General features: G+C 38.3%; 1 protein-coding gene across 6 annotated transcripts in view; it reads left to right on the forward strand.

The window, feature by feature from the left end:
• Positions 1-320: 320 nt before the first annotated feature.
• Positions 321-26,664, forward strand: part of aebp2 (AE binding protein 2) — a gene marked incomplete at its 3' end in the record, with an annotated part of 30,206 nt that continues 3,862 nt past the window's right edge. For 2 of the 6 annotated variants that reach the window (XM_079817822.1, XM_079817823.1), the window contains exons 1-6: positions 544-1,117; positions 14,969-15,200; positions 15,296-15,403; positions 15,635-15,821; positions 15,924-16,048; positions 20,132-20,199. In XM_079817822.1, coding sequence (XP_079673948.1) covers positions 678-1,117; positions 14,969-15,200; positions 15,296-15,403; positions 15,635-15,821; positions 15,924-16,048; positions 20,132-20,199 — 1,160 coding nt within the window. In that variant the 5' untranslated portion in view covers positions 544-677. Of the gene's footprint in view, positions 1,118-14,968; positions 15,201-15,295; positions 15,404-15,634; positions 16,049-20,131; positions 20,200-26,664 lie in introns of all 6 variants that reach the window. The other 4 variants (XM_079817820.1, XM_079817821.1, XM_079817824.1 and 1 more) reach the window with 3 other exon arrangements.

Raw genomic sequence — 26,664 nt, forward strand, 5'->3', positions numbered from 1 at the left:
AAATGTCACGTGGTATAACCGTCAAATACAAAAATCGTTAAACACTATTTTTCAAGGAATTCGTATTCAAGGTAAATATATATTTGAACAAATATGATTCAAAATCCTAATATTTTAGAAGAAAAACATAATTAGGAATTATTATTATTAATATTATTAAATGTCAACATGTTTTATCAATATTTTCAGCCTTTAATTAGATTATTATATAACTTGATATCCGTTTATATATTTTTACGAGTATAAATTAATAAATCTAGACTAATATTTTCGAAGAAACGTTCAAATAATGACGGAATGTTACATTTGCATCTGAAAAAGTATCTTTATGGTGTTTTATAACGCCACTATTCCTGTATGCTGTCTAAAAAAAAATAAAGTAAATTAATATTAAATGAGTTTGAGATTAAGGCCTCCTTTTGAATGATAATGAGCGATATTAAAATGCATTTCTGTTTCGTAATTGAAACTGTTCAACTTTATTTTGTATATTTGGTGTTGCGAGCACGTGGAGGCATTCATAATAAGCTCGACGTCACGCTCGCTCCTCCCCCCGCGCGTCCCCGATCAACCTCCAGCACAGTTCTCCGATCCGTCCGGTTGGTGAAAGTCTCCGCGTTTCATCCGTTTACCGTCGCTTAAACCCGGCTAGACCGCGCGTACACGAGCGGAACCCGATGGCTTCGACGACTTTTGACGGTTCCGAGCAAGAGTCGCCGAACCCGAGCGAACAAAACGGCGACGGGGGCGAGTCGGGCCTGCGCGCCGCCGATCCGGAACCGGCCGTTAAGATGGACGGAGCGGAGACGGACGAGAAGCTCAACGGACACGAGTCTACTGAACAAAGCACGGAGGAAGCCACGCGGGGAGACGGCGGCAACGACGAGGATGGCGAGACGGAAGCGGAGCCGGAGAAAGAGCAGCAGAAGAGCCCCGGTAGTGCGGACGGGACGGCGGAGCCGATGAAAGGAGAACAAAGGGAGGAGGAAAACGCGTCCTCACCGGCGGAGAAAAACAGCAACGGCGGCGGCGGCGGAATGAAGAGGCGCGCGAGTCTGGAGATGACGAGCTCCTCGTCGGACGGAGAGCCGCTCAGCCGCATGGACTCGGAGGACAGGTGCGTGAACAACCGACATATTCTTCCGTTAAATATGAGATTCGTTGATAAATCAAGCCTTTTGTGTGTTGTTTAGACAATTACTAAACTCTCTAACGCGAGAAATGTGAAGCTGAACAGCTATTTAGGATCCCAAAACAACCAATTATGGCACGAACAAGAATATTATGAATAATGAATATCAGTAAGCCATATAATATCGTTTTATGGTCGTTTATTACTATGTACTAAAAGCAGAAATACAACTAATATAGCTATTCTGCAAATCAGTTGTTATACACTTGAAAATATTGTCATAAAGCAATGTTCATCACTAATATTAATGTGACTAGTGTCTAATTGTGTCAATAGCAAAACCATTAATTTCTGTTATTGGACGCATATTGTAGTGTATAGAGCATAACGATCAATGTTTATTAATCTCTTCTCATTACTATTATTATTCATATGCACAAATTGTACCTTTAGGAGTACCACAGCTCGTCACCGGGCGGGGTCCTTTAAAATGGACATTTTTGTACCTTTTTTACGCCTAAAAGGTGCTTCTTAGTACCCTTAGAGTACAAATACGTACCTTAAGATGCTACTTTTAACCTTTTTGTGGTATAAAAGGTACAATTGATGTCCTTTTAAGGGGGTACTGTCCCAGTTACAAGCTTTGGTACTCCTAAAAGGTACAATTTTGACTCTCTTTTGCTCTGTCTTCAGAGTTGATTTGCAATCTAAGTGGTTGCAAATGTATTTATTAAGCTTCATTTATCTCACAGACAAAGAAGTGTATATCGAAACGACACGTTTTAGATAAGTTACTACACCTGCAAGTACTGCTGTTGGGTGTTTTTCATTAAAATCCCACTTAAAACCCATCAAAATTGGTCGTGCTTTGAGACTCACACCGAGGATGATAACGATATCGTTCTAAAAATCGCTCTAAATGTAAAAGAATAGCAATGAAAGGTTCTTGGTGTGAAACAGGCTCTAGCTCTGTATTTGCATTGGTGATGGAAAAACATCAATCTGTTTTAGGAAACATTGAAAGTCCAACAATCCCAGGTGTGTTCGAACCATATTTCTGGCACCGCAGTAACTCATTACCCCAGATTTGTTTCTTCAGAGCTCCTCAAACTCACTTAAACGTCTTTATTTCATAGAAACACTAAAGGAGATGTGAACATTCACATTCGTTCTATACACACAAAACAAATATTTGTTGAATTTACTTAAAAAAGCAGCGTCAAGTGGTTCCACACAACAATATTGAGTAATTTTTACAAATAACAATTTAGTTATATGAACTAAAGAAAGTCAAGTAAAGCTGACAATTTCTTTAAGTAAATACAAACCATTTGAATTTGTCACTGTTACATAATATTTAAAAGTGCAGTTTACTTAATAATGTTATGTTAGGTGAACACATTTATCGATTTGCTCTACAATTGTAAGTGGAAAACTTTTAAATAACATCAAGCATATTTTTAGAAACAAAATTCAACATTAATTGAATTGAGGGAAGGAAGACCATCTAATAAATGTGTGTATATGAGTGTCCCCAGCCTAAACACAAGCAATACTCTTATGCATAATGGTTACCACAAAATTACAGAAACTCCTCTAAATGTCCAACATAACTGAACATTAAACACTAACATCATCTTTCTCTCTACTGTAAAAACATAAAATTACACTTTAATCCCTAAATTTACTCTTCTAATGCAGTCCCTTGCAAAGCATGCTGGGAACAGATCCACTGCCAAGTGTGTTCGTTTCACTCAGCAATGTTAAGTTGACCAAACAAACACTTATTAAGTAGAGCTGACAATACTCATTTTTAGTAGAAACAACTCAGTAAATTTAGTTACATGAGTTTTTTTAAGTAAAGTGAACAAGGATGATTTGAGTGCAGCTTACAACAGTGAAAGTTAATTAGAAGATCCTATGAAAGTGAAATGTTTAGCGACTATTAAAGCTTATCAGAATCATTGATTTGTCACCGTACCTTTATTTTGATAGCACTTTATACAGTAGTAATTGCTTCAAAGCAGCTTCACCACAATAAACAGGAAAGTAACAGGATTAATAATGCAAACTCCCATCAAATAATATAATATTAGGAGTTCATTTCCGCTGTAAATCGGCTGTAGTGTCATTATTCAGCTCAATGACTGTGTAAAGTTCATCAATTATGAAACCAGTTCAATTCAGACAGTGCCATTGGAGTCAGTTAAGCGTTAGTTCAGCGTAATAATGGTGTTGATGTTGCAAACTTCATCAGTTCATTCAGTTATCAAGCAGAAGACATGGGTGTCATTATTCAGCTCAGTTCCGTTCAAGTTTTGTTCTTGTATGATACTATCAGCGCAGTTAAATCAAAAAATGTTGCACTAATTTTAAAGGGTTACTTTCCCCCAAAAATGAAAATTATCCCATGATAATTGTGTATGACTAGGTGTGTATGACATTCTTCTTTCAGACGAATACAATCAGAGTTATATTAAAAATGTCCTGGCTCTTCCAAGCTTTATAATGGCATTGACTTGATGGGTCGTTTTTGAAGTCCATAAAAGTGCATCTATCCATCATATAACTGCTCCACATGGCTCCGGGGTTAATAAAGTGCGAAGTGGCACGTTTGTGTAAGAAAAATATCCATATTTAAAGCTATCCGCTTGTTAAGTCGTGACGTAAAGAACGGCGGTTCTGGGTCGAAGCCTCAACACGTTTCACTTGAGAATGCCATCGACGGCCGTTTATGAGCGCTATTTATTCATATTAAACATCGAACATTTTAAATATAATAATACTTACAGTGTATACAACAGTCTCTGTGCTCACAGCGCCACAGACATTAATATTTTAACGATTTCTAAAAGATGAATCCCTGTCTGGCCATCTGGAATTTTAGTATGGAGATAAAGGTTATGATTATATTTTTTTTGTAGTATTAGACCGGATTGTGTGTGAACATTAGCACCGTTTGTTGTTTTTCATGTATGAGAGAGCGCGCTTGGACCCGGAAGCGATCCTCTGCGCTTCTGTATTCGCCAATACACAAGTCATCACAAAACATCAAGTGTTCAAGGGTTACTCTTTCACTGTAAATTGATGCATGCGGCTTTCCACCGGTGGTTAGTTATTTTAGCCTATATAAAGTTTTAAATATGGATATTTATCTTACACAAATGCGCCACTTCGCTTCAGAAGGCCTTTATTAACCCCCAAAGCCGTGTGGAGCAGTTATATGATGGATAGATGCACTGTTATGATGGATAGATGCACTTTTATGATGGATAGATGCACTTTTATGATGGATAGATGCACTGTTATGATGGATAGATGCACTTTTATGATGGATAGATGCACTTTTATGATGGATAGATGCACTTTTATGATGATAGATGCACTTTTATGATGGATAGATGCACTTTTATGATGGATAGATGCACTGTTATGATGGATAGATGCACTGTTATGATGGATGGATGCACTGTTATGATGGATAGATGCACTGTTATGATGGATGGATGCACTTTTATGATGGATAGATGCACTTTTATGATGGATAGATGCACTTTTATGATGGATAGATGCACTTTTATGATGGATAGATGCACTTTTATGATGGATAGATGCACTGTTATGATGGATAGATGCACTGTTATGATGGATGGATGCACTTTTATGATGGATAGATGCACTGTTATGATGGATAGATGCACTGTTATGATGGATAGATGCACTGTTATGATGGATAGATGCACTGTTATGATGGATAGATGCACTTTTATGGACTTCATAAACGATTCACTGCCATATTGGCCAGGACATTATTAATATAACTCAGATTGTGTTTGTCTGAAAGAAGAATGTCATATACACCTAGGATGATTTTTGGGGGAACTAACCCTTTAAGTGGATAGATATTTATCAGGGTTTCCGCAGGTCTTAAATAAGTCTTAATTTGACCTTCCACAATTGTAGGCCTTAAAGTCTTAAATTGGAGAATAAAGTCTTAGATTTAATATCAAGGCCTTAAATTATCGCCCTATGATTTCTGCGATGCAGAAAACGTGGATGAAATTGCAGAATCCATTCATAAAAATTTATTTTATTGTATAATGCAGAATGTCACAGAATTTGTCAAATTGTGTATGAGTAAATGAAAAGTAGGGCTGGACAGTTAAAGGGACAGTTCACCCAAAAATTAAAATAGTCAACCTAACGTTGTTCCAAACGGTAAGACTTTCATTCATCATATAAAGCGATCGAGTCTCTTGGAATAAAACGCTTGATTCGTATGGATTTGATCTCTTTATGAAGCCTCAGTGGTAGTTGCTTAGACGGAAATCTTTCCCATTTCATTAAACATCTTCATCTGTGTTCTGAAGATGAAGATGAAGTCAGTAAAGTTTAATGTAACCACTAAAGCAGAGTCCAGAAAAAATAAAAACAGAATAAACTATGAAACAAAAAAATAAACGAAACTAAAAATTTAATTGCATGCACTTCAAAAAATGATGTTCTTCCTCAGAATTTTTATTTTCCAGTTCAAACATAACATCCTTAAATCAAGATACATTTACTTGACACGCAAAATTAAGAAATTAAGTCTTATTTTCTGTAAAAATTCAACAATTAAAGTGAGTTTATGCTTAAAACAAGAACAAATATCTGTCATTGGGTATGACAATTACATACATTGGCAGATATTTGTTCTTGTTTTAGTCATAAAATCACTTTCAAGATTTCTTATCTCAAATTTTAAGCTATGTTTTGTCAAATTAAAGTCATTGAGATCTGTTGAAAATTGAATTTGTATTGTCACTCTTTGTGTGCTTAGACATTTACAGAACATATTGACGTGTTATGTTCCCTTAAATTTTCTTTAATTGGTCATTAAAAGCTCTTCATAAAGCTTGCTGAAGCCCTGTTTAAGCACAGAAATCACTGTTTTCTCTGGATGTTGACGTCGGCCTGGTTTTGTGGCCGCCTTCCTTATCAAATCTAATGCTTTGCTGTTATGTGCGCGACCCATGAGACCTTTCACCATCTTTCCACATTACCAGGGTGACATGGGTGCGGTTGTGCAATCGTTTTATGGCACTTTCTGCCCGCCTTCATCATACTAGGATGGCTCTATTTGCATTACTCTAAAGGCTCAAGCAAATGGATTCCTCATCCTCCGTGGGATTTTGAGTGTGCTGTAGAAGGCCTGGCTCACAGCGCATGGGAAATCTCCATAGAGTATCTGCAGGCACGGTGGAACGAATCCACAGTGAACACAATGTATCAGGTCAGCCCAGTAGTGGAGGCAGGAGAAGGAGGGAATGTGTGTGCGGATGGGAATCCCTGCTCCGTGCCAGACGTGCTGTTTGGTGGGAATAAAGCTCTTAAAATCCGAGTGGAGGCCCTGAGACCTGCTGTTCGGCCAGCTGGAGGGGTTGAATGTAACTTTTGTGCGGGACATCTGGGAGAGTATGACCCAGAGCACACGACAACTGACAGATAAGACTACAGTCGTGCCTTTATAGTGGAGCTTTTGTAAAGGTTCATTGCTTTCGCATCCACAAGTCGTCCAGGTTAGTCATATTGACAATTGGTTAAATTGTCATTTAGCTGTAACGCTTTACAATAAGGTTCCATTTATTATTAACATTAACCAGGGCTTAAAAACGGAAAAAAATATCAATCGGTTCACTCCGAGCAGAATCGATATTATAGCGTTTCCGTTTTTGCGTTCCTCAATAAACATTACTGTTCCGAAAACGGTTTGATTTGAAAAAATACCGGTTAAAAACGTTATTTTAATTTAGCCTATACTTTAAACAAATATGGATAAATAGACTTATTTTCACGCAATAATAATATAACGCATGGTAATTAAACTTGAAAATTTATTTCATAACATTTTTAAAACCACAACAGAAATACATGCATTAATTACAAAGCATAAACAGCGGACCTGTTTTGGAGTGTTAGACAATCGAAAGTGGCCTCGTATGCCGAATTCTTTTCAGAAGAGTGATAACATTATTTGTAACGTTACATAACTTTTTTTCAACACGACTTGTTTTAAAAAATTTATGAATAAATAAACTGGATAACCATTAATGCACCGTCAACTGCTAATTTCAAAGCAAACACTGCGCAACACGTCCTTGCATCACATTATCAAATTCAGTCAGCTAATAAAGCTTGATTATTTAATGCAATATAACTAGGGTTGGGCATCGAGAACCGGTTCCAACTTGGAACCGTTTAAAAAATAACGATGCCATTGGAATCGTTTAGAAATTTTGTTTTCGATTCCGATCATCGGTTCCAAACGCGCAAGTTTTCGGAAGTGCTTGCCGCGCCCGTTTGTTCTGTTGCAGCCATGGAGCACTGTAAGCGGCGCTCAAAAGTGTGGCTTTATTTCACAAAAAAAAAAAAGCCTGGGTCGGCACAGTGCAACACATGACAAACTTATTTCTTGCACGGGAGGATGCACTACAAATATGTGGTGTATAAATTAACGAGTGTAGCGTGTTTGAAATGCTGCACAGGTCTGTCGTCCTCGGGCAACCCTGCGCTAACCAACGTTATTAAAGGGGATAGTTCACCCTGAAATGAAAATAAAGCCTTCTTTTACTTACCCTGATGTTGTCCCAGTGCCCTATGTCCTATGACATTTAAAATACTGTTCCTGCACGCGCTCCTTCCTATTATGGCAGTGAATGGCGATCAGCTAAAACATTACAAAAAATAAACAAATGTATCACGCAACGATACAGGGAGACGCGCGCCATATGGAAAGTGTTCAGTGGGCACACTATAGGTTTTGCGAGAAAGAAACCGTATTATTCAGTCAAAACACTGAGCTCGGCCGTTATTCTGAGCGCGCTCCTCTGTGTGCACTATGAGCCGTCAGCAGCCGCCGGCGCTCATGCCTACTATAATAACTCGCACTGTTGTCATTGCACCCACGATAAGCACACACACACACACACACACGCACCATTTTGAGAAATCAAGCTCAATAGAAAAAAACGCGATTCTCGTCTTTTCTATAACGTATATGAAAAGAAATAATACTAATAATATAACCTCCTTAAGTGAATATTGTGTACCGGTTGTCATGACAATATTGCACGAGGCTACTGCGGCTTGAAGTGCGCACACACAGGAACACGCACATTTGAACAACAGCTGGGTGAGTAAAAGATGGCTTTATTTTAATTTCAGGGTGAACTAACATTATCCCACCTCATCATAATCAGGCAAGTGATTGTAGTGTAAACCCCTTGACCAAATTGCGAATTGTGGTGAACAACAACGTTACTGAAATTATTTTTCCCCCTCATAGATAAATGTAGCTATACGCAAATTGCCCACGCTAGTAGCAGTCCTAATGACTGCTGTTAATGCTATTGTTAAACCGGGACTCGGTGTGGAACTCCATTCACCTTTGCAGCAAAGCAAGTGAAAATGCCAGCGGAGAAAGTCCCAAAACTAAAACTCATTATTGAATCAAAATACAATTTTCCTCTGTGAAATGAGCCTGTGACATGTTGTGACTCCACCCCTCAAAGAATCGGAATCGAGAATCGAAAAGAACCGTAATCGAAACTAAGAATCGGAATCGGAATCAGAATCGTTCAAATCAAAACGATGCCCAACCCTAAATATAACATACCATTTAATACGAAGCATCAACCGTCTATAGAAAACATTGACCTGTCCTGTATTGGCAATCTGAAAGACTATAGGAAAAATGTTTGATAGATGCTATAGCCTACTTGGATAGGCTTAAACGGAATCCATAAACTAGCCTAAATCAGTCTATTTGAGCTTAAAGTCCGCACTGCTTATTTAAACGTTCGAAAAGAATGTCCTCCAATACCTGCACATTCATTGTAGACCTCAGCGGGGAAAGAAATGTACTTGAGGCATGAAAATGCGCGCTCTGCACTGACGGTAGATTCATAGATGACTGGTGCGCGGGCATTTCACTCACGCTTGATCCGTCAACGTCACATGCTGTACTACTCAATTCATGATTGGTCACTGCCAAATAAAAATATTAAAGAGAACGATAAAATAATGTTATTAACCGGTTAATGGTCATTTCAAATTAACGTTTCTGTTCAGAACGATTCAAATTGATTTTGATTTCGTTTTTGTTCCTCTTAAAATTTAGTTCGTTTCCGGTTTTCGTTTTCGTTCCTTGAACCGGTTCGGAGCCCTGACATTAACTAACAATGGAAAATACTTCTAAAGCGTTTATAATCGCAGTTCATGTTCACTTCATAATTTGCTAATACATTATTAATCAAAAGTTGTGTCTGTTGATGTTATTTATTGGAATTAAAGTAACAATGAACAGTTTTTATTAGACACAATATGTACGATATTTGGATTCAAATCTCCAAAAACAAAAAATTTAGACCCCGGTTTCTGCGGTCGAAGCACACCGAGTACTAGGACTGCACAATATATCGCAAATGTACATATCGCAATATGCATATCGCAAGGGCGCGCAATATCTGAATGATTTTAATTGGCTTCTTCAACATTGTGAAAAGTGTACGTTTTAGGTTGACGCATATAGCAGAGAATAAACTAGGCACATTACTGTTACTTAAGTGACTTGCTTGACGTTAAAAATAGTTATTAAACGCAATAACTTACGAAAAACAACTCCTTGCAGTCTCGCGCTGTCTGACACACACACACCGAAACGTGCACAAGCTGTTCTTTTTTTTTTTTCATGTCATGTTACACACTCGAACTGTCAAATACACACACAGTTATGTCTTGATGAGTATTCATGTAAACACAGTCGGTTATGCTTTAAGTCAAAGATATCAGTTGGGGAAAGAAATAGATTTTACACACTTAAAGCAATATCGTATCATATATCGCATTATTTAACAAGGATATTGCATTTTTCTTCAATATCGCACAGCCCCTACCGAGTACCACCCTAGTCCCTAATTCCTGGGGAAAGTTTCTGCGGTGGAAACGCGGCTATAGTAGCCACCAAGCGATCGCACAGAGTAGCATTATAATATAACTTTCGACACACTCAAATGTATGTCGTTACTCCACATACGCATGAGCAGAATAAAAGCTCTGTGTAATCAAGGCATGCCTACGTTTTGAATAAACAGCGAAAAATACTGTGGCTTTAACAAACATAAATATTGTGACAAAAGTATTGCTCATGTTAATGCATTAAGATGTAATTTGGCTTTATTGTAAGGTTTTGCCTAAAAGTGGCATTTATCATACTGTTAATGTTAAAAAGGAGATGTTGGGTGAATTGAATTTGACTGCGTAAAAATATTCCAACATGTGCACTGTATACCAAGTCATATGATAAGCTTCATATGAGGAACAGACCGAAACTAATGCTCTAGAATTTTTATGTCAGTGATGCCAAACACCAGATCACTGTGTGCCAGTTTGAATATGTGAAAGTGTGTTTTGAGAGATGTGTTTGGAGGGGAACTCCACTGGATGGGACGTTTGAGTAAAAGCAGGTGTTGGGTGTTTTGTCACAGATTTCTGAATTCGATTCTCAGTGTACATTGATCAGCCAGCTGACCAAGCGGCTCATATGTCAGGAGGTTTTAACCCTGTTTGCAGTCTGTCACATGAGTCGGCCACAGCTTCCAGAAGAAAAAACTGACGCTTTCATATGCCAGACCTGGTCTACTGCTGTCATGCTCAGCACTCAGAATTGTTTAGAAACCCACTTTATGCATGTAAGTCTCATAATATTACATTTTAGTGCCTGCACTAAACAAACAAAAAATCCAGTTTCAGCAAAAAATCATTGATGTACCTGTGGGTTTTGCAGCTGTAAACACTTTATCACTTCATCGGTAGTCAGACTGGCAGTTGGAGTTTGTCTCTGTGATTACCCAGCATCCTGTTCTCTGGCACATCCTGGGATTTAGCGTCAGTTGTGGGCACTGAAGTCTGAAAGGAACCAACAGATGGACTTGAGCCCCTCCTCTCCCCTCAGGAGCCTTTCAGTCACAATCTCTGGAGTTCATGGGGCTTTACTGCGGTAGTTTACCGCTGTCCTCTCCCACTCTGCGCAGCTGCAAGCTCAGTTACAGCGTGTGTTGTGCCACGGTTAGGCGCTCGGCCCACTGAGCTGGCCTCATTTACCGTTCACAAAGACTCATGGTTGAAAACGTGGGCGCTGCATTGCAGATTTTGCCACAAAAATTGAGATAGTTTCTGTATTAGACATGCTACTCACTCAAACGTTCCCCTTTTTTGTGTTGTACTGCTTATAGATGCCACAACCCGTCACTTTTAACCTCATTATGTCCATCACGTTTAGTGTCTGTGTTTTAGGGCCATTTTTGTGTGCACAGATGAACTAAAAAGGATATTTTTGTGAATAATCATCACAGAAAACCTAATAAAAAGGTATTAAAATGCTTGACGCACTAATTGTATGAACTTCAAGATTACTATCATATCAGGCAAAACAAATATTGTTGCACCGATATATGCACTAAGCTATATAGTGCTGTCAGCGTTAATGCGTTAACGCATGCAATTAATTTCAAGTCCTTAACACGTTAAAGTAATTTAACGCAAATAAATTAAAGAAGTACATGAAGCTGCGTCCTTAACATAATTTTCGTCACGCACATTAGATGATGTTAAAGGGTTAGTTCACCCAAAAATTAAAATTCTGTCATTAATTACTTACCCTCATGTCGTTCGACACCCGTCAGATCTCCGTTCATCTTCAGAACACAAATGAAGATATTTTAGTTGAAATCTGATGGCTCTGAAAGGCATCCATTGGCTCAATGCACTTTACACTCTCAAGACCCTTAAAAGGCACTAAAGACGTCGTTACAAAGTCCATCTCACTACAGTGGTTCTACAATAACTTTATGGAGTGACGAGAATAGTTTTTGTGCGCAAAAAACCCTAAATAACGACTTATATAGTGATGACGATTTCAAAACACGGCCTCATGAAGCTTCGAAGCGTTATGAATCAGTGAGTCGAATCATGATTCGGATCGCGTGTCAAACTGCTGAAATTTGGCGATCCAAACTGCTGAATCGACTCACTGATTCATAACGCTTCGAAGCTTCATGATGCCGTGTTTTGAAATCGTCATCACTATATAAGTCGATATTTAGGGTTTTTTTGCGCACAAAAACTATTCTCGCCACTCCATAAAGTTATTGTAGAACCACTGTAGTGAGATGGACTTTGTAACGACGTCTTTAGTGTTTATATTTTTTCAACTAAAATATCTTCATTTGTGTTCTGAAGATGAACGGAGGTCTGACGGGTGTCCAACGACATAAGGGTAAGTAATTAATGACATTTTCATTTTTGGGTGAACTAACCCTTTAAGTCGCGAGTTTATCACAATCACACTGAGCATCTACAGCACCTGTTACCCTGGTAAGAGGAAATTTCCATTCGAACTATTTAACTCGATTCTGCTTCTTTGTTTGTGATCAGGCCATTTAAAGCCTTTGAACTCTCCAGTCCAAGACAGCGCTAATGTAAAGAAGGCAATGCTGATTACATCAGACATCAGAGAGAATAGAGACTCACATTGTGTTTTTAGTGAATTGTTCATTCCAGTGTGTGCTTTGCTCTGTCGTGTTCTGTAATTGTTTCCAAAGAGTGCAATTCGGTGACGTACCGGAGTCGTACAGTAAACGTGTGAGTGTCAGATGCACAAACAACAAACCGTGATCAATCGATCACTGATCGCACGCTGCATTCATGTACAGACACAGTACATTCGCATTGTTTCCACACACACCGGGGAAGGATAATGTGTGATTTGTCATATATAGTTGTTTAGTAATCGTAGGTTTATGCAGTCAAAGAAGTTGATTTAGGAGTTTTTTGGCATCTCCGTGTGGTCCTGCTTGACTCGTCTAAAATGAAACGGGCCGATCTCGTGACACCGTTACTACACAGCGCTGGGAGATAAAGAGTTTGAATTCACCACAGTATTAATAACATCGCTACTGCGAGATCTAGTGGAAGCGTTCAACGCAGAATTCTGTTATAAACCACAGATATCAGATCAAACACAGCTGATGTGGAAACAACATGAGAGAAGATCAGGGGTTTCAGTCAAATCACCAACATTCACCATGATTTACTGTAGTAACACTACGTGGATTTAATGTTGTCATTATTCATCTCAGGGTTAGTTCAACATTTTGAGATTGAAATTCAAGCACTTTAAGGCCTTTTAAGCACTTTTTCCAGCACTTCAAAGCTCTAAATATTATCCAATTTTAATTTTTAATGTTTTGATTTGTAAAACTAAAAGTTTAAAGGGGTTTTGTATTGTGGAAGTCTTTTTATTTTATTTTTTATAAATAATACCTTTTAATAATCACTGAAGCTGTTGGTCAGTTCAGTGTGAGACTATAAAAGAACAATGTTAACCTATATTTAATAAGAGCAGAATATTTACATTTTCCCTATACTTTTTTGAACATTAGCTACTGTTGTTAATAAAAAATTATTTTATCTGCATATCAATTCATAAACCTTTGATATTGTATATTGCAAAATATATGGTGCCCATCTATACTGTGGAATAGCCAGGGTTTATTTACATGCTGAAAGTTTTGGTCCCCAGGTATGTGCTACCAAGCCGCAAATATTTTACATAAACAATATAAAGTTAAAACGTTTATATTGTCGGTCGATTTAAATCGTAAATCGGGTTTTTTGTGAAAAAATCTGGGTTTTTTTTTTTTAGGCCAGAGACAGAGCGTATTTAGGCCACGCCCACACCGGGGGGGAAAACAATCCATCGCTCTCCATTGACTTTGCATTGCGTGAGGCTGCATCCTTGTCATTTCGGACTTATAACAAAAAACAGAACAATGTCTAAAAGCTGATATGTGACAAAGTGTACAGCAAACAAGCTAAAAAACACAGAAATACGTTTTTATAAGCTGTCGACCCCAAAAAACGAGAGTTTAAGGAGACAAAAGTGGATAAAGGCAGTAAAACGTGACGCTTCAGCTGAAGAATGGGTCAATTTTGGGATCCTGACACTCAGTATGCCTCATCATACCTATGTGTGCAGTAAATATGTTGTCACTGTTAAGTCAAATATCCAAATGTCAGTTTAATATATGATATTTCCTGTCGCTGATTACGTTCCCCTCTAGTGGGTGTACTTCTCAGTGTAATATAACGTGTCTCAATGGCCTGTATCCACTTTTTTGTCCTTAAACGCTAGTTTTTTGGGTCAATAGCTTATAAAAACGTCTGGGTTTTTGGTTGTGGGTTTTGCTTAGCTTGTTTGCTGTACACTTTGTCACATATCAGCTTTTAGACATTGTTCTGTTTTTTGTTATAAGTCCGAAATGACATTGCTTCACGCAATGCAAAGTCAATGGAGAGCATTAGATTGTTTTCCCCCCCGGTGGGCGTGGCCTTCAGATTATGACGCGTGTCGCTCTGTCTCTATATCGCCCAGCCCTAGTGCTTAGGTGTGTTTATTATATAATAGAATTATATAGACTCCTTATATTTGGTGTCATTTTGGAGTCTCAAATGATCCTTGAAGCTTGCAGAAAATACAGTTTTGTGAGAATCACCTTTCAATCTGATTGTTTACTTTGAATATAGCAAATTATGACCAAACGAATGTGTTTAATGAGATAAATGGCGTATGCTTAATTTCATGATAACTGCGCTATTTAATTGCGATTTTTAAAATGTTTAATCTATTGACAGCCCTGAAATAATACAATATACACTCACGTATGTATGTTAAAGAACATTGGATTTTTGGATGTAGTGTGTTCAAAATAATCATATCAGTAATAATCGTTTCAGTATCAGCAGTACTCTCATGGACATGGAGAGCATCGCGTCCAGCGGTCGTTCTACGCCAGCTATGATGAACGGGCACGGTGGCGTGTCTTCCTCCTCCACTAAGGGCTCATCTTACCCCTGCTGCTGGGATCAGTGCCACATGCTGTTCAACACCAGCCCAGACCTGGCCGAACACATCCGCGGAGTGCACGTAGACGGACAGCGCGGCGGGGTCAGTGTGTGTGTAAAACATGTATCAAAAACATATTTTCTCAGATTTACTCATAATTTTGACGTATAGAGTGAAATTCTTACATTACTCACTGTTTGCACACCTGTTGCCCGCAGGTTTTCGTGTGTCTTTGGAAAGGCTGTAAGGTGTATAACACGCCATCCACCAGTCAAAGCTGGCTCCAGAGACACATGCTGTCACACAGCGGAGACAAACCATTCAAGGTCGGCCTCTTATTTGCACACACAGGCACATGCAAATATATTTTTTTATGTGAATAACTGGTGAAACATCACAAGATGCACCTTACGTGTTCATACTGTAGCCTTACTGCTGTATTTTTGTTAGGCTAGACAATAAAAATTCTGTAATTATCATCCTGTAATTATAACCCAGCATTGCTAGGAGTCATTACGAGTTGTTTACTATAATTACCGTTTTTTGTCTCTGTGAAGTGTGTGGTGGGCGGTTGCAATGCCACCTTCGCCTCCCAGGGGGGGCTAGCACGCCACGTGCCAACCCACTTCAGCTCCCAGAATTCCTCCAAACTCTCTAGCCAAACCAAGGTGAAGGAAGAGTCGCCTTCCAAAGCGGGCATCAACAAACGGAGGAAACTGAAGTACAAACGGCGGCGGTCGTTGCGTAAGTGTCAGTGTATCTTTGATCCATGTTCAGCTCTCAATTCAATTCAACTCTTTTTCTCTCTTCAACTCTTCTTAACTGTAGTCTGTTTCCTCCCACCAGCGCGACCTCATGACTTTTTTGACGCTCAAACCATGGATGCAATCCGTCATCGCGCCATCTGCCTCAATCTGGCGACCCATATTGAGAGCCAGGGGAAGGGCCACAGCGTCGTGTTTCACAGTACGGTGGGTACCCACACTCCTTTAGCAAGCAGGATCATTACAGGGCTCCAGACTAACTTTTTTCACTAGGAGCACACTGGCCCCCAACTGAAAATTTTAGGGGCACAACCAGAAAATTTAGGGGCGCACACCGTAAATCAACATGCTAACCCAATCTACTAATTTCCACTGTATTACTAATAGGGATCGGTATCGTTAAGGTTTTAACGGTATTACTACTCTTACCGATAGCTACTGCTTATCGATCATGTACTTTAAAGGGTTAGTTCACCCAAAAATGAAAATTCTGTCATTAATTACTTACCCTCATGTCGTTCGACACCCGTAAGACCTCCGTTCGTCTTCAGAACACAAATTAAGATATTTTAGTTGAAATCTGATGGCTCTGAAAGGCCTCCATTGGCACAATGCACTTTACACTCTCAAGACCCTTAAAAGGTACTAAAGACGTCGTTACAAGTCCATCTGATGACGATTTGAAAACAAGGCATCATGAAGCTTCGAAGCGCTATGAAGAATCAGTGAGCCGAATCATGACTCAGATCGCGTGTCAAACTATTTTTTTACGGTCTATGGTGTCAAACAGCCAAACTCCTGAAATTTGGCGATCCAAACTGCTGATTCGACTCGCTGATTCATAACGCTTCGAAGCTTCATGATGCCTTGTTTTCAAATCGTCATCACTATATAAGTCATTATTTAGGGTTTTTTTGCGCACAAAAACTATTCTTGTCGCTTCATAAAGTTATTGTAGAACCACTGTAGTGAGATGGACTTTGTAACGACGTCTTTAGTGCCTTTTAAGGGTCTTGAGTGTAAAGTGCATTGTGCCAATGGAGGCCTTTCAGAGCCATCAGATTTCAACTAAAATATCTTCATTTCTGTTCCGAAGATGAACGGAGGTCTTACTGGTGTCCAATGACATGAGGGTGAGTAATTAAAGACAGAATTTTCATTTTTGGGTGAACTAACCCTTTAACGGTATTCTTATCGGTTCTTTTTATTATACTGTTTTTTTTGTTTTTGTTTTATGAAAAAAAAACCATTAAGAACATAATTAACATGGCTTTATAATCTGAAGAGTAAAATATCTATAGCAAAAGAAACAGCAATGTTTGAACAAAAATATAAAACATCTATTTGTAAATGGACCAGTGTGCAGGCATTCGGAAGGGTCTGCGAACATTAATATTACTTAGAAAGAACAAACCTACAAATAAATCTAATAAAGTAATTAAATGTAAAGTAATACTGCATAGTTTTCACTGTATAAATTGATTGATTAATGCTTATAAAATCTAAAGTTATTCATTCAAGAGATGTGAATGTTTTCTATTTGCCTTTTGTTCGAGTCGAATTAATGGCTCAATCGTCAGCAGGTTTATCAGACGCTGCCCCTTTAAGACCGAATGCAGAACTAATAATATCATATTCTCCTATTTCTCCAAACTATTTACGCCCATTTAAGATAAAAACTGTTAAAGTAACTACTCTCCAATCCGGTCATTTTGACACCGGCTATTTGTTGTTTATTTGATGGTTTAGACGCGCACACGAAGCCTAAAATATTAAGTGCAAATCGGTCCATTTCGAAGCACACACACATAAGCCGCCTTGAAGTTGGAAACTGTGTCCCTTGCGCAGATTATTGTGCATTTAATAGCTCTTTATTATCAAACACATCCCGCAGTTTAGCAAAAGTAGAGACTGCAGTTTACAACAATCACTGATTCTGACGTTAAGTTTAGGTTTAGGGAGAAATGACAGCGCAAGGCTGTGAAGGGAAGGATGTCGCGCTCGTCTGAACACGGCTATAGGAATAGTTTTACCTCAGACCATCTTTTTATAATTCTTGTAAGCCGAAATCGAAAATAAAATTAGATTAAAATCACAGAACATCCCTAAAGTTTAAGCAGACTAAACTTTTTAGTTCTCTTGGCCATCGTCACTCATTAAGTTGACTGGCTCACTCGCTTTCTCTCTCTCTCTTCTGGATTGCGAATGGCAAAAATGCATCACGGACAAATGGTTTAATATTATCTCATAGAAACGGCTGGCAAAGATAGAATTTTCCAAATATAACGTCTATCAATTAGAAATAGTAAGTGTATTTTCTTAATTTCTCCAGTACCGACAGCTGGCAAATTTACTGGCCGCACATGTGTGACTGGATGTAAAATTCAGTCGCACACTCTCAAATTTTAGTCGCAAAATGCAGTCTGGAGCCCTGCACTAGCAAACTACTCACACTATTCCTGCTCTATACTCATTGTACCCTGAACAATGTGCTCTTTTTTCTGTTTCTTTGCATATTGAATACTGCTTCACATGTTATTTAAAAAAAAAACAGTAGGCCTTTTGCAGTAAAAATATACAAATGTTTCCCACACTTTGTCCTTGTTTTATTAAAGAATTGTGGTCACAATGTAGTGTATATATGAAGAGTTAATTTGCAAAGCTCAGTTTTTCTTAATTTTCATAAATTAAGCATTCCAAGTAATATCAATCAAACTGCAGCTGTGATGTTTTAAGTAATAACAAAAAATATACAGTGACTTAATTGAAAGTATGTTTTTTTTATATATATATTAAAAGTTCTGTTTTTTTTTTTAGCAAAAGCAGATAACTCCACATTTCATGTTCAGCAAAACCATGTAATTGCTTTGTAATTTGTAATTTTGTGTGCACACACATACACGCATACTAACAGATGGGCACACGCAAACACACAGACACAAGCTGCTCTCACACACAAACGCAACGCATAAGGACAACCAAGCGTCGAAATTATAAATCCTCGACCTCTTTTAGTCAGCTTTGACAACTCCCCTCAGCTAGCGCGTCTTTGTGACTAGCAGCCTTGTCATCTGACCAGAATACTGCGTGCTGATTCGCTAAAATGGAATTATCGGCTTCTGTTCACAAATAAGCAAGGGCGCTCGTCAGTTTATGCTGTAAAATGTGAACTCGCTTATGACAGTGGACAATACCGGCTTTTGTGATAAAATGTGTTTAGGGTTCAGAATGTGCTATATGTGGAGAATAACGCACTGCAGTCAGTTCTTTTTTTCTTTTTTTTTTACATGCTGTTTATCGTTTTTTTGCTAATTAACTCTTCATATACTGCTCTGTATGCTTACAGCTAGCCTAGTATTCTGATATAATAGGATGAACAAAATAACAAATTATTTAAGTATGGAAAATATGCATCTACCCGTGTAAATTCAGACATGATCAAGTTGTGTATACAAGGTGTTGTACAGGCCAGGTTTTTTTTTAAACTGGGGTCCGCCAGAAGGTTCTAAGGGGTCCCCAGAACATTTCTGAGAGTAAAAAGACAAAGCAAAAATGGATAAAGTCTACCGAATAATGCCATTTTCTAAATGTTTCTCTCCTTTCTTGCCGTATACATTCCAGAATTGTATGTGTTTGTATCTTTCTAGTGAGTTTTTCTCACCATAGTCCCCTTTATCTCGCTCACTGGAGTTGTAAGACAGTTTTCTTAACTTACACAAATCATCTTGAACTGAAAATGTTCTTCTTCGGGTTTATACATCCAACATTAATAGCCAATTTAATTTTGGAAACAATATGTTGTATTTATAATGTCATACTTACTATTTATCTAACAGTTTAAATGTTTTTTTGTACATCGAGATGGATTTTAGGATTCCCTCATAAAGGTTCATCGCATTTGGGGGTCCTTGGCATCATAAAGTTTGAAAACCCCTGGTATAGGCCATATTAGACTGACTCAAGGACACTTTTTTTTCTGAAGTTGATCAGCAGCATGACTGCTTTCCATAGTCCTCAAACGCAGTCTTGCTTTGGCTCTCACGGTCCAGTAGCGTCTGTCTGGGCCGCTGCTCCGCTGTGTCTTTAATTAAACTGTTAATGAGCTGCACAGGCCCTCCTCTTCACGGCCACAGTCACCGCCTCGCCTGCTGCTCTCAAAACCCCATGAAAACTGTCCCATTTAACCAGCATGCATCAGTTTCTTTTACAAAGAACACAGCCAGTAGATGTAGCATGGATTTAACCCATAAACAACTTCTTACACACTTCTCATTGTGTGCAATTGAGCAGGTGATCGCCAGGCGGAAGGAGGATTCTGGGAAGGTGAAGGTGCTGCTTCATTGGTCGCCGGAGGACATGTGAGTATATGAAAGCGCACCTCTCACCTCAGGGCTGTGCTCTAAATGTCAGCCGTTTATATGAGTCAGGAGCCACCTGAGGGTGACCTTATGCACTGATGCTTCCAAACACACACACACACATGTATGACCTGATATACGTCACACACTGATGGCTCCTTAAGTCACATTAGCTGCCTTAAAAACACACATGCTGACTGTGTAGATGTTATTAATCCCAAAGGAGAAGTTTAGCATTCCTCCCTCCAGCGTGTCTGTGTGCAGAGAGACACAGATGAACTCTGACTGCGTGCAGAATGAACTAGCATTACACAGTATATAATAGGGCTGGGTAAAAAAATATTGATTTCTCGATTTTAATCGATTCTCACTTTTACAAAACAATATCGATTCTTAAATCCCAAGAATCGATTAGTCTATTTTTTTTTTTTTTTTTACGAAATTCAAAAACATAAATGCCGCTGTGGCATGAGATCGCTCTGCCGCAGCTCAGCTCAAGAGAACCAGCAGCGCGGAGCAAACATGAACGGATCTTCTCTTCCGCCTTAATACCAGTAACAGTGCGAAATAAACACGAATGAGCTTCTGAAAGTGTGTTAAAAGATACAGGACAACTTACCGAAATCCATATCATGTCAATCAGTGTTCAAACCGCAGAAAGATGTAAGTAAAACGGCTTACAAGTAAACAATGTCATGTAACGTCACAGTTACCTCAGAAAAACCATATCCAGTGTCCATAAACTCGTTAGTCAGCTAGAAAAATTAACTCTAGAGAGGAGCATTTTGCTAATTATATGCACCACATTACATAGGATATTCATTGTCAATGTTCTTCAATATTTAATAAATCTGGCAAGTTTTTATGACAGCCACCCTTTAAATGTTTATATTTAAAAAAAAATTAATTGGAGTAGATTATGATTATGTAATTGTAAAGTTAATATTATAACTTTAATATTATATTTAAAAAAAACAATATGGTGTCATTTAAGTGTTTGTATACAACTTATATTTTTATAAGATATAACAATATTTTTACCTTCAATATTGGTAGGCTAATTTATCAACTGACTCACATAGTTTACAACATTAGTTCAGAAATTAGTTTTCCTTGAGAACATTTTCCATGTTTTATACCTGATACATATCCAAAATAATCGATATTGAATTATCGAAAATCGAAAGCTTGTGAATTGAAATCGAATCAAATTGTGAAATTTGTGCCAATACCCAGCCCAAGTATATATGCATTGCCTACTATTTTGTTAAATAAATTTAATTATCTATAGTTAATACATGTGAAACCGTATGCAACACAATGGCTTTTGTACCTATTTTAAATAAGTACTTAAGTCATAACCTTTAAAAGAAAAGTATGTTCCATATAGTATGAATGTGTGTAGTATGAATGTAATCCGGACTTCTTATATCCATCATGTTGTTACTGTAATGTGACCTGTCAGCGTCAGTTGTGTCGCTTCACTGCAATTCACGAATCCTCCCGTGGCCTCATGGGATGGTAAAGTGTCCTTTAGATGCGCACTTCAGAATCTCGCTGGAAATAGTAGGTCATCAGTGTACTTTTTGCCTACTAACACACTCACATACTGATTTTCGCCTACTATATAGTAGTAAAGTATACATGTTTGGATGCGGCCAATTTGTAACACGAAACCATTTAACTAAAAATTCAAGGCACAAGCTCAAGTTCTCATCTTGTTATTAACAACTGATTATGTTTTGCAAAGTTTTGTACAAAAACTTTGTTGTTCTGATCAAATAATGAGCCACACAGGGAATTGTGGTTGTTGCCGCCTCCATTGCATTCATCACACTAGAAGGACAGAAGGTCAATTTTAGCACGTTGTATACAGTATCTGACCCAATGTGCTCTTTATGAGACATTTTGGCTAGCCAAGTGTTGGTCATTGGGGAATTATGTTTCTTCATCTCAAAAATAGTAGGTACTGTGTAGGGATCGACCGATATGGATTTTTTTAGTGCCGATACCGATTTTTTTCATCAGCCTTAGCCGAAGACCGATACGGGCTGCTGATTTTCTTGAGCCGATATTTGGATCCGATACTGCTTTTGCTCCCTCAATTTACATTATAAAAATGACACAATGATCATGATGATAACAATTTAAAATTTACAATTTAAAAAAGGAAAATTTATTGAACTAAAAAAAAACATATTTAACAAATAGTAAAAACAGGTGAGGTAGAACAAGAAAAAGAGTTCAGTGGTGAAAATAAATTCTGAAAATAAATTTTTAAGCATAAATAAAATAATTACACTATTGCACACAGTATCATCAAGCAAGCAGCAAAAAAAATGCACACTGACTGTACTGGGTTATTTTTAACAAATGCTGTATGGACTATATGGACTAACCCAGCAATTGGGTTGTTTTGACCCGGCGGTTGGGTTAAATGTTTGCTTAAAACAACCCAATCGCTGGGTTAAAACAACCCAGTTGCTGGATTAGTCCATTTTCAACCCAACTTGGGTTATTTTTAACCCAGCATTTTTTAGAGTGTAGGTGCACTTAACTTAATCTCTTGTAGAGCAACACCAGCGGTAATTCAGGAAAAAAACTCCCAATGCTCCACGTGAAACTTCAGTCTTTCAACCTTTTACCATCGTGTCAATTCTCAATTGATTTTGATTAATATGCGCGAGGGAGGGAGAGCAAGAGAGTTTGAAGAAGGTGAGAGCTGCCCTGTGGACGCCTGTCTGTAAATAATGCAGGGGAAAAATATCGGCGAATGCAGCAGCCTTATATCGGCCGATACACGTAAAAATCGCAAATATCGGCCCGATATATCGGCCGGCCAATATATCGGTCTAACACTAGTACTGTGCCGTTTCTCCTCCATTCACATATTTTCACACGCTTTACTTTTGTCTCTCAATCCCTTTTCTCACTAAATCCATTTTTTATCCTCATCTGTTGTTGTGTCCTGATGTTCAGAGATGCATCAGACCCACCTGAGCATTCAGATTCAGATCAGTGTGGTAATCGTCCACATTATCGTCAAGTCCAGTGGATTGAAGAGCGCTGGCCTGCGTCAATCGCCATCCGCCTGGAAACAAAACTGTCTTTTTGAAGTTTGTCCAACCCAAATATCCTCTTGCTCTCAACATTTCCGTGGCTTTGCCTTTGAACATGTTACCTGTAACCGTTCTCAGATTCCCACTGTAATTTCACCAGTTTTAGTGTAAATGCTACACTAGAAGCATTAATCTTAAAGCAGCGCTAGGTAACTTTTCAACCTTTATAATATATTTTCAAACCTCTTGTGATGATACATCGACTTACAATATGTTGAATGACACGACTGCCTCAGCCTGACAGGGTCTGTATCGTTTTTAATCGTACTTTTAAACTTCGGGTTTCGGGTAGTAACCCGAGAAAAAAAAGAACTACAAAATTCGACTGCTTTACGGCATATACGTCACTTCCACCACCACCCCCACTTCCTTAAATTCGGACATGCGAGCCAAACTATTATTTGTTTGCCGAATGTTATAGTCATGGCCGAAGCAGCACAGAAAAATAAGAAAGCAAAGGTTTTGTCGGAGAAAAGCAAAAAGAGGAAACGAGAAAGTGATCGGATTAAAGACAGGAGGATCAACATTGGCCAGCGTTTGCTCGTTGGCGTGAGCTGAAGGAGGAGGGGCTACATTCTTGCAAGTAAATACATATGATAAGACGTACAAAATCATATTTTAGGATACCTAACATGTCTGTGATATTGGTTTATTTGTCTTGCCTCAAGCTATAATGCAAATCGATTTTTCACATTTGCAGATTCATCTAGGGTAGCTTGATATTATAATATTGACGATATATGGTTATTACCAACCACTCAAACATTGAATTGAAGTATCATATAGATTCTGTAAAACGGGAACCAATAGACTAGGCTACTATAATGACGCTGGCTTGTAAACGTGAGCATCGCGATAATTTGGCGTTTGAAAAAAAATAAAACCCATGAAATGATATTCATATGACATGCTGAAACATATGCCACTGTACCTGGGATGAAGACATTTCACACGCGACGCAAGCCGAACACCTGCATGTGAACTCCTGCTATGTTCAGGGCTATCATAGTTGTCATGTCAATAAATGCACGTGCGATGCATCCACTGATGTAGAGTGACAGAGTTTACGACAGTAGTAGAGGACAATACTGTTTCCCGACTGTAGGGGGACCCCGAGAGCAAAAACTACCTAGTGCTGCTTTAAACGGGTTAAAATGACGTCTATGGTAAATGAGCCTTTTTTTGCTAATTGCACCGTTGCACCTCAGTGTTACGCCAGCTAAAATGGTCCGTGTTGTGATAATTGGTACACTTGCATACCTTTACATTCATGCAAACCTCCTCACGGGACTGTGTGCGTATGCACGCTGCTATTCTGAGTCGGACATCAATCTCAGCTGGAGGAATGTTTGTCAGCTCAGCGATAACACCGAAGACGCTGTCGTCTCGGGAGACGTTTAAAATGGATTTCTGGGTCACCACAACAAGCCGGAGCCAAACAAGGCTCCTCCATGGAATAACGGCATTTTTAATAACCTCATAGTGGAACGTGTGTTGGAGGAGATGGTGGAATGAAGGGCTGTGTGTCTGTGTGTTATCTGGCAAATGCTAATATTTATATGTAAGCTATCATTGGAATTAAATGCTAGCACACTGCTTACATACTAGTATACTTTTTTGCGAGGGCCCAGTGTACCTGACTCAACCCTATCCTGTGATTATAGTTGTGACGCTATTACATATCACTGTTGTGATGTAACATATATAATTTCATTGCATTTTTAGTCTTATTTTAATATAAACGGCCCTTGACTAAAGCTAAGATGATCATGATTTTTAATGATCACATTGGATATTATAAAGTCTAGCACACTGAATTGTTGGACATCCTATACAATGGGCACACTGCACATTTTGACACACGTAGTTTGTTGAGTGCATTGCATTATACTGATGGATATAGTTGCATTATACTATAACATATATTATCCTATGCAGCATTCTCTGTTTTTTTTAGAACACTATATCCCACAATGCAATGTGTTCAGTGCACTATATCTTGTATTGCACATTATAACATCTATAGTATGTTTGGCGCATTGCATTTAAACTATGGGATATATTATACTATGCAGTATTAGGGGTGGGAATCTTAAGGCACTTAACGATTCGATCTGATTCTGGGAGTAACGATCCGATTCCCAAAACGATTCTTAACATACATTTTTGGTAACTAATTATCCTGCCATGCAAATACATGAACTTTACATTTTAACCAACATTGGAGCTATGTTTTTTGTTTATAGTTAGAATATCTGTTTGACAGTATTGCCATATTAAAAATGATTATGAAGATTTCTTTCAATACTTTTATTTTATGAACAAAGTTATAGTCAAGATTAACAAGCTCTAATGAAACATAATGATTGTTCTTTGCAATTGTGTGGCTCACTAAGAATAAACAGTTCTCAATTTACAACTACAATTTTTCAGTTTCTTTAGAACATTTTAACAAAAAATGTTTTTAAAGCAAAAAAAAAGTTTACTTTGGTTAGAGTCACAAAAAAATCTATTTAGTGCATAACATCTCACATGAGAGAACTTGCCGAGCTGCAGCAGTCATAGAGACATTTAACCAATCACTCGCCAAAACGAAGTCTTTGTTCAGAATTTTCCATTCGTTTGAAACATTGTGCAGTAGTTTAGCAATATTCGATAAGTCAATCCCAAAATTATGCCACGGATGTTGGTAGGTTTATGTATATCCCGGCCACTGGGATAGGAGTGTTATTAAGCATAATGGCAAGGAAAGCGCCGTATAGCCTACTTGAGCATCACTTCGTTATTTTGGCTCAGCATTTCGTTTGTTGGAAATATGAACTTAATTTAGAAATGCTTTTGAAATTAAAAACTTTGCATTTAATAGGCAAAATAAATTTTTGAAACGGGGAGACAGCGTGCGCAGACACAGTGGCGAAGTGGCCGTTTGAATTGAACACAGAATCGATTCTGAATCGTTAGATAACGAATCGCGATGCATCGATCTTTTCTCCCACCCCTATGCAGTATGCTTTGGTTTTGTTTAATGCTATATCCCACAATGCAATGTGTTCGGTGCGCTATATCTTGTTTACTTTGTTGCTTATTGCACATTTTGCCATCTATAGTATGTTGAGTGCGTTGTGACTGGATTAAACTATGGAATATATTATACTACAGGGCTCGACATTAACGCTTGTCCGGGACAAGTGGATTTTTTGAAGGGGCAAGTGAAAGATAATTTTACTTGCCCGACGGACAAGTAGCCTGATAAAACGTCATTAACAAAAATAACTAGGGAATCACCCAAATGCAAGAATGATTCTGCATTCATTACTGTAAGTGGCGATTGACAGTGAATGATAAT

This window comes from Gobio gobio (assembly GCF_949357685.1).
Source record: "Gobio gobio genome assembly, chromosome: 5".
Classification (NCBI taxonomy): Eukaryota; Metazoa; Chordata; class Actinopteri; order Cypriniformes; family Gobionidae; genus Gobio; species Gobio gobio.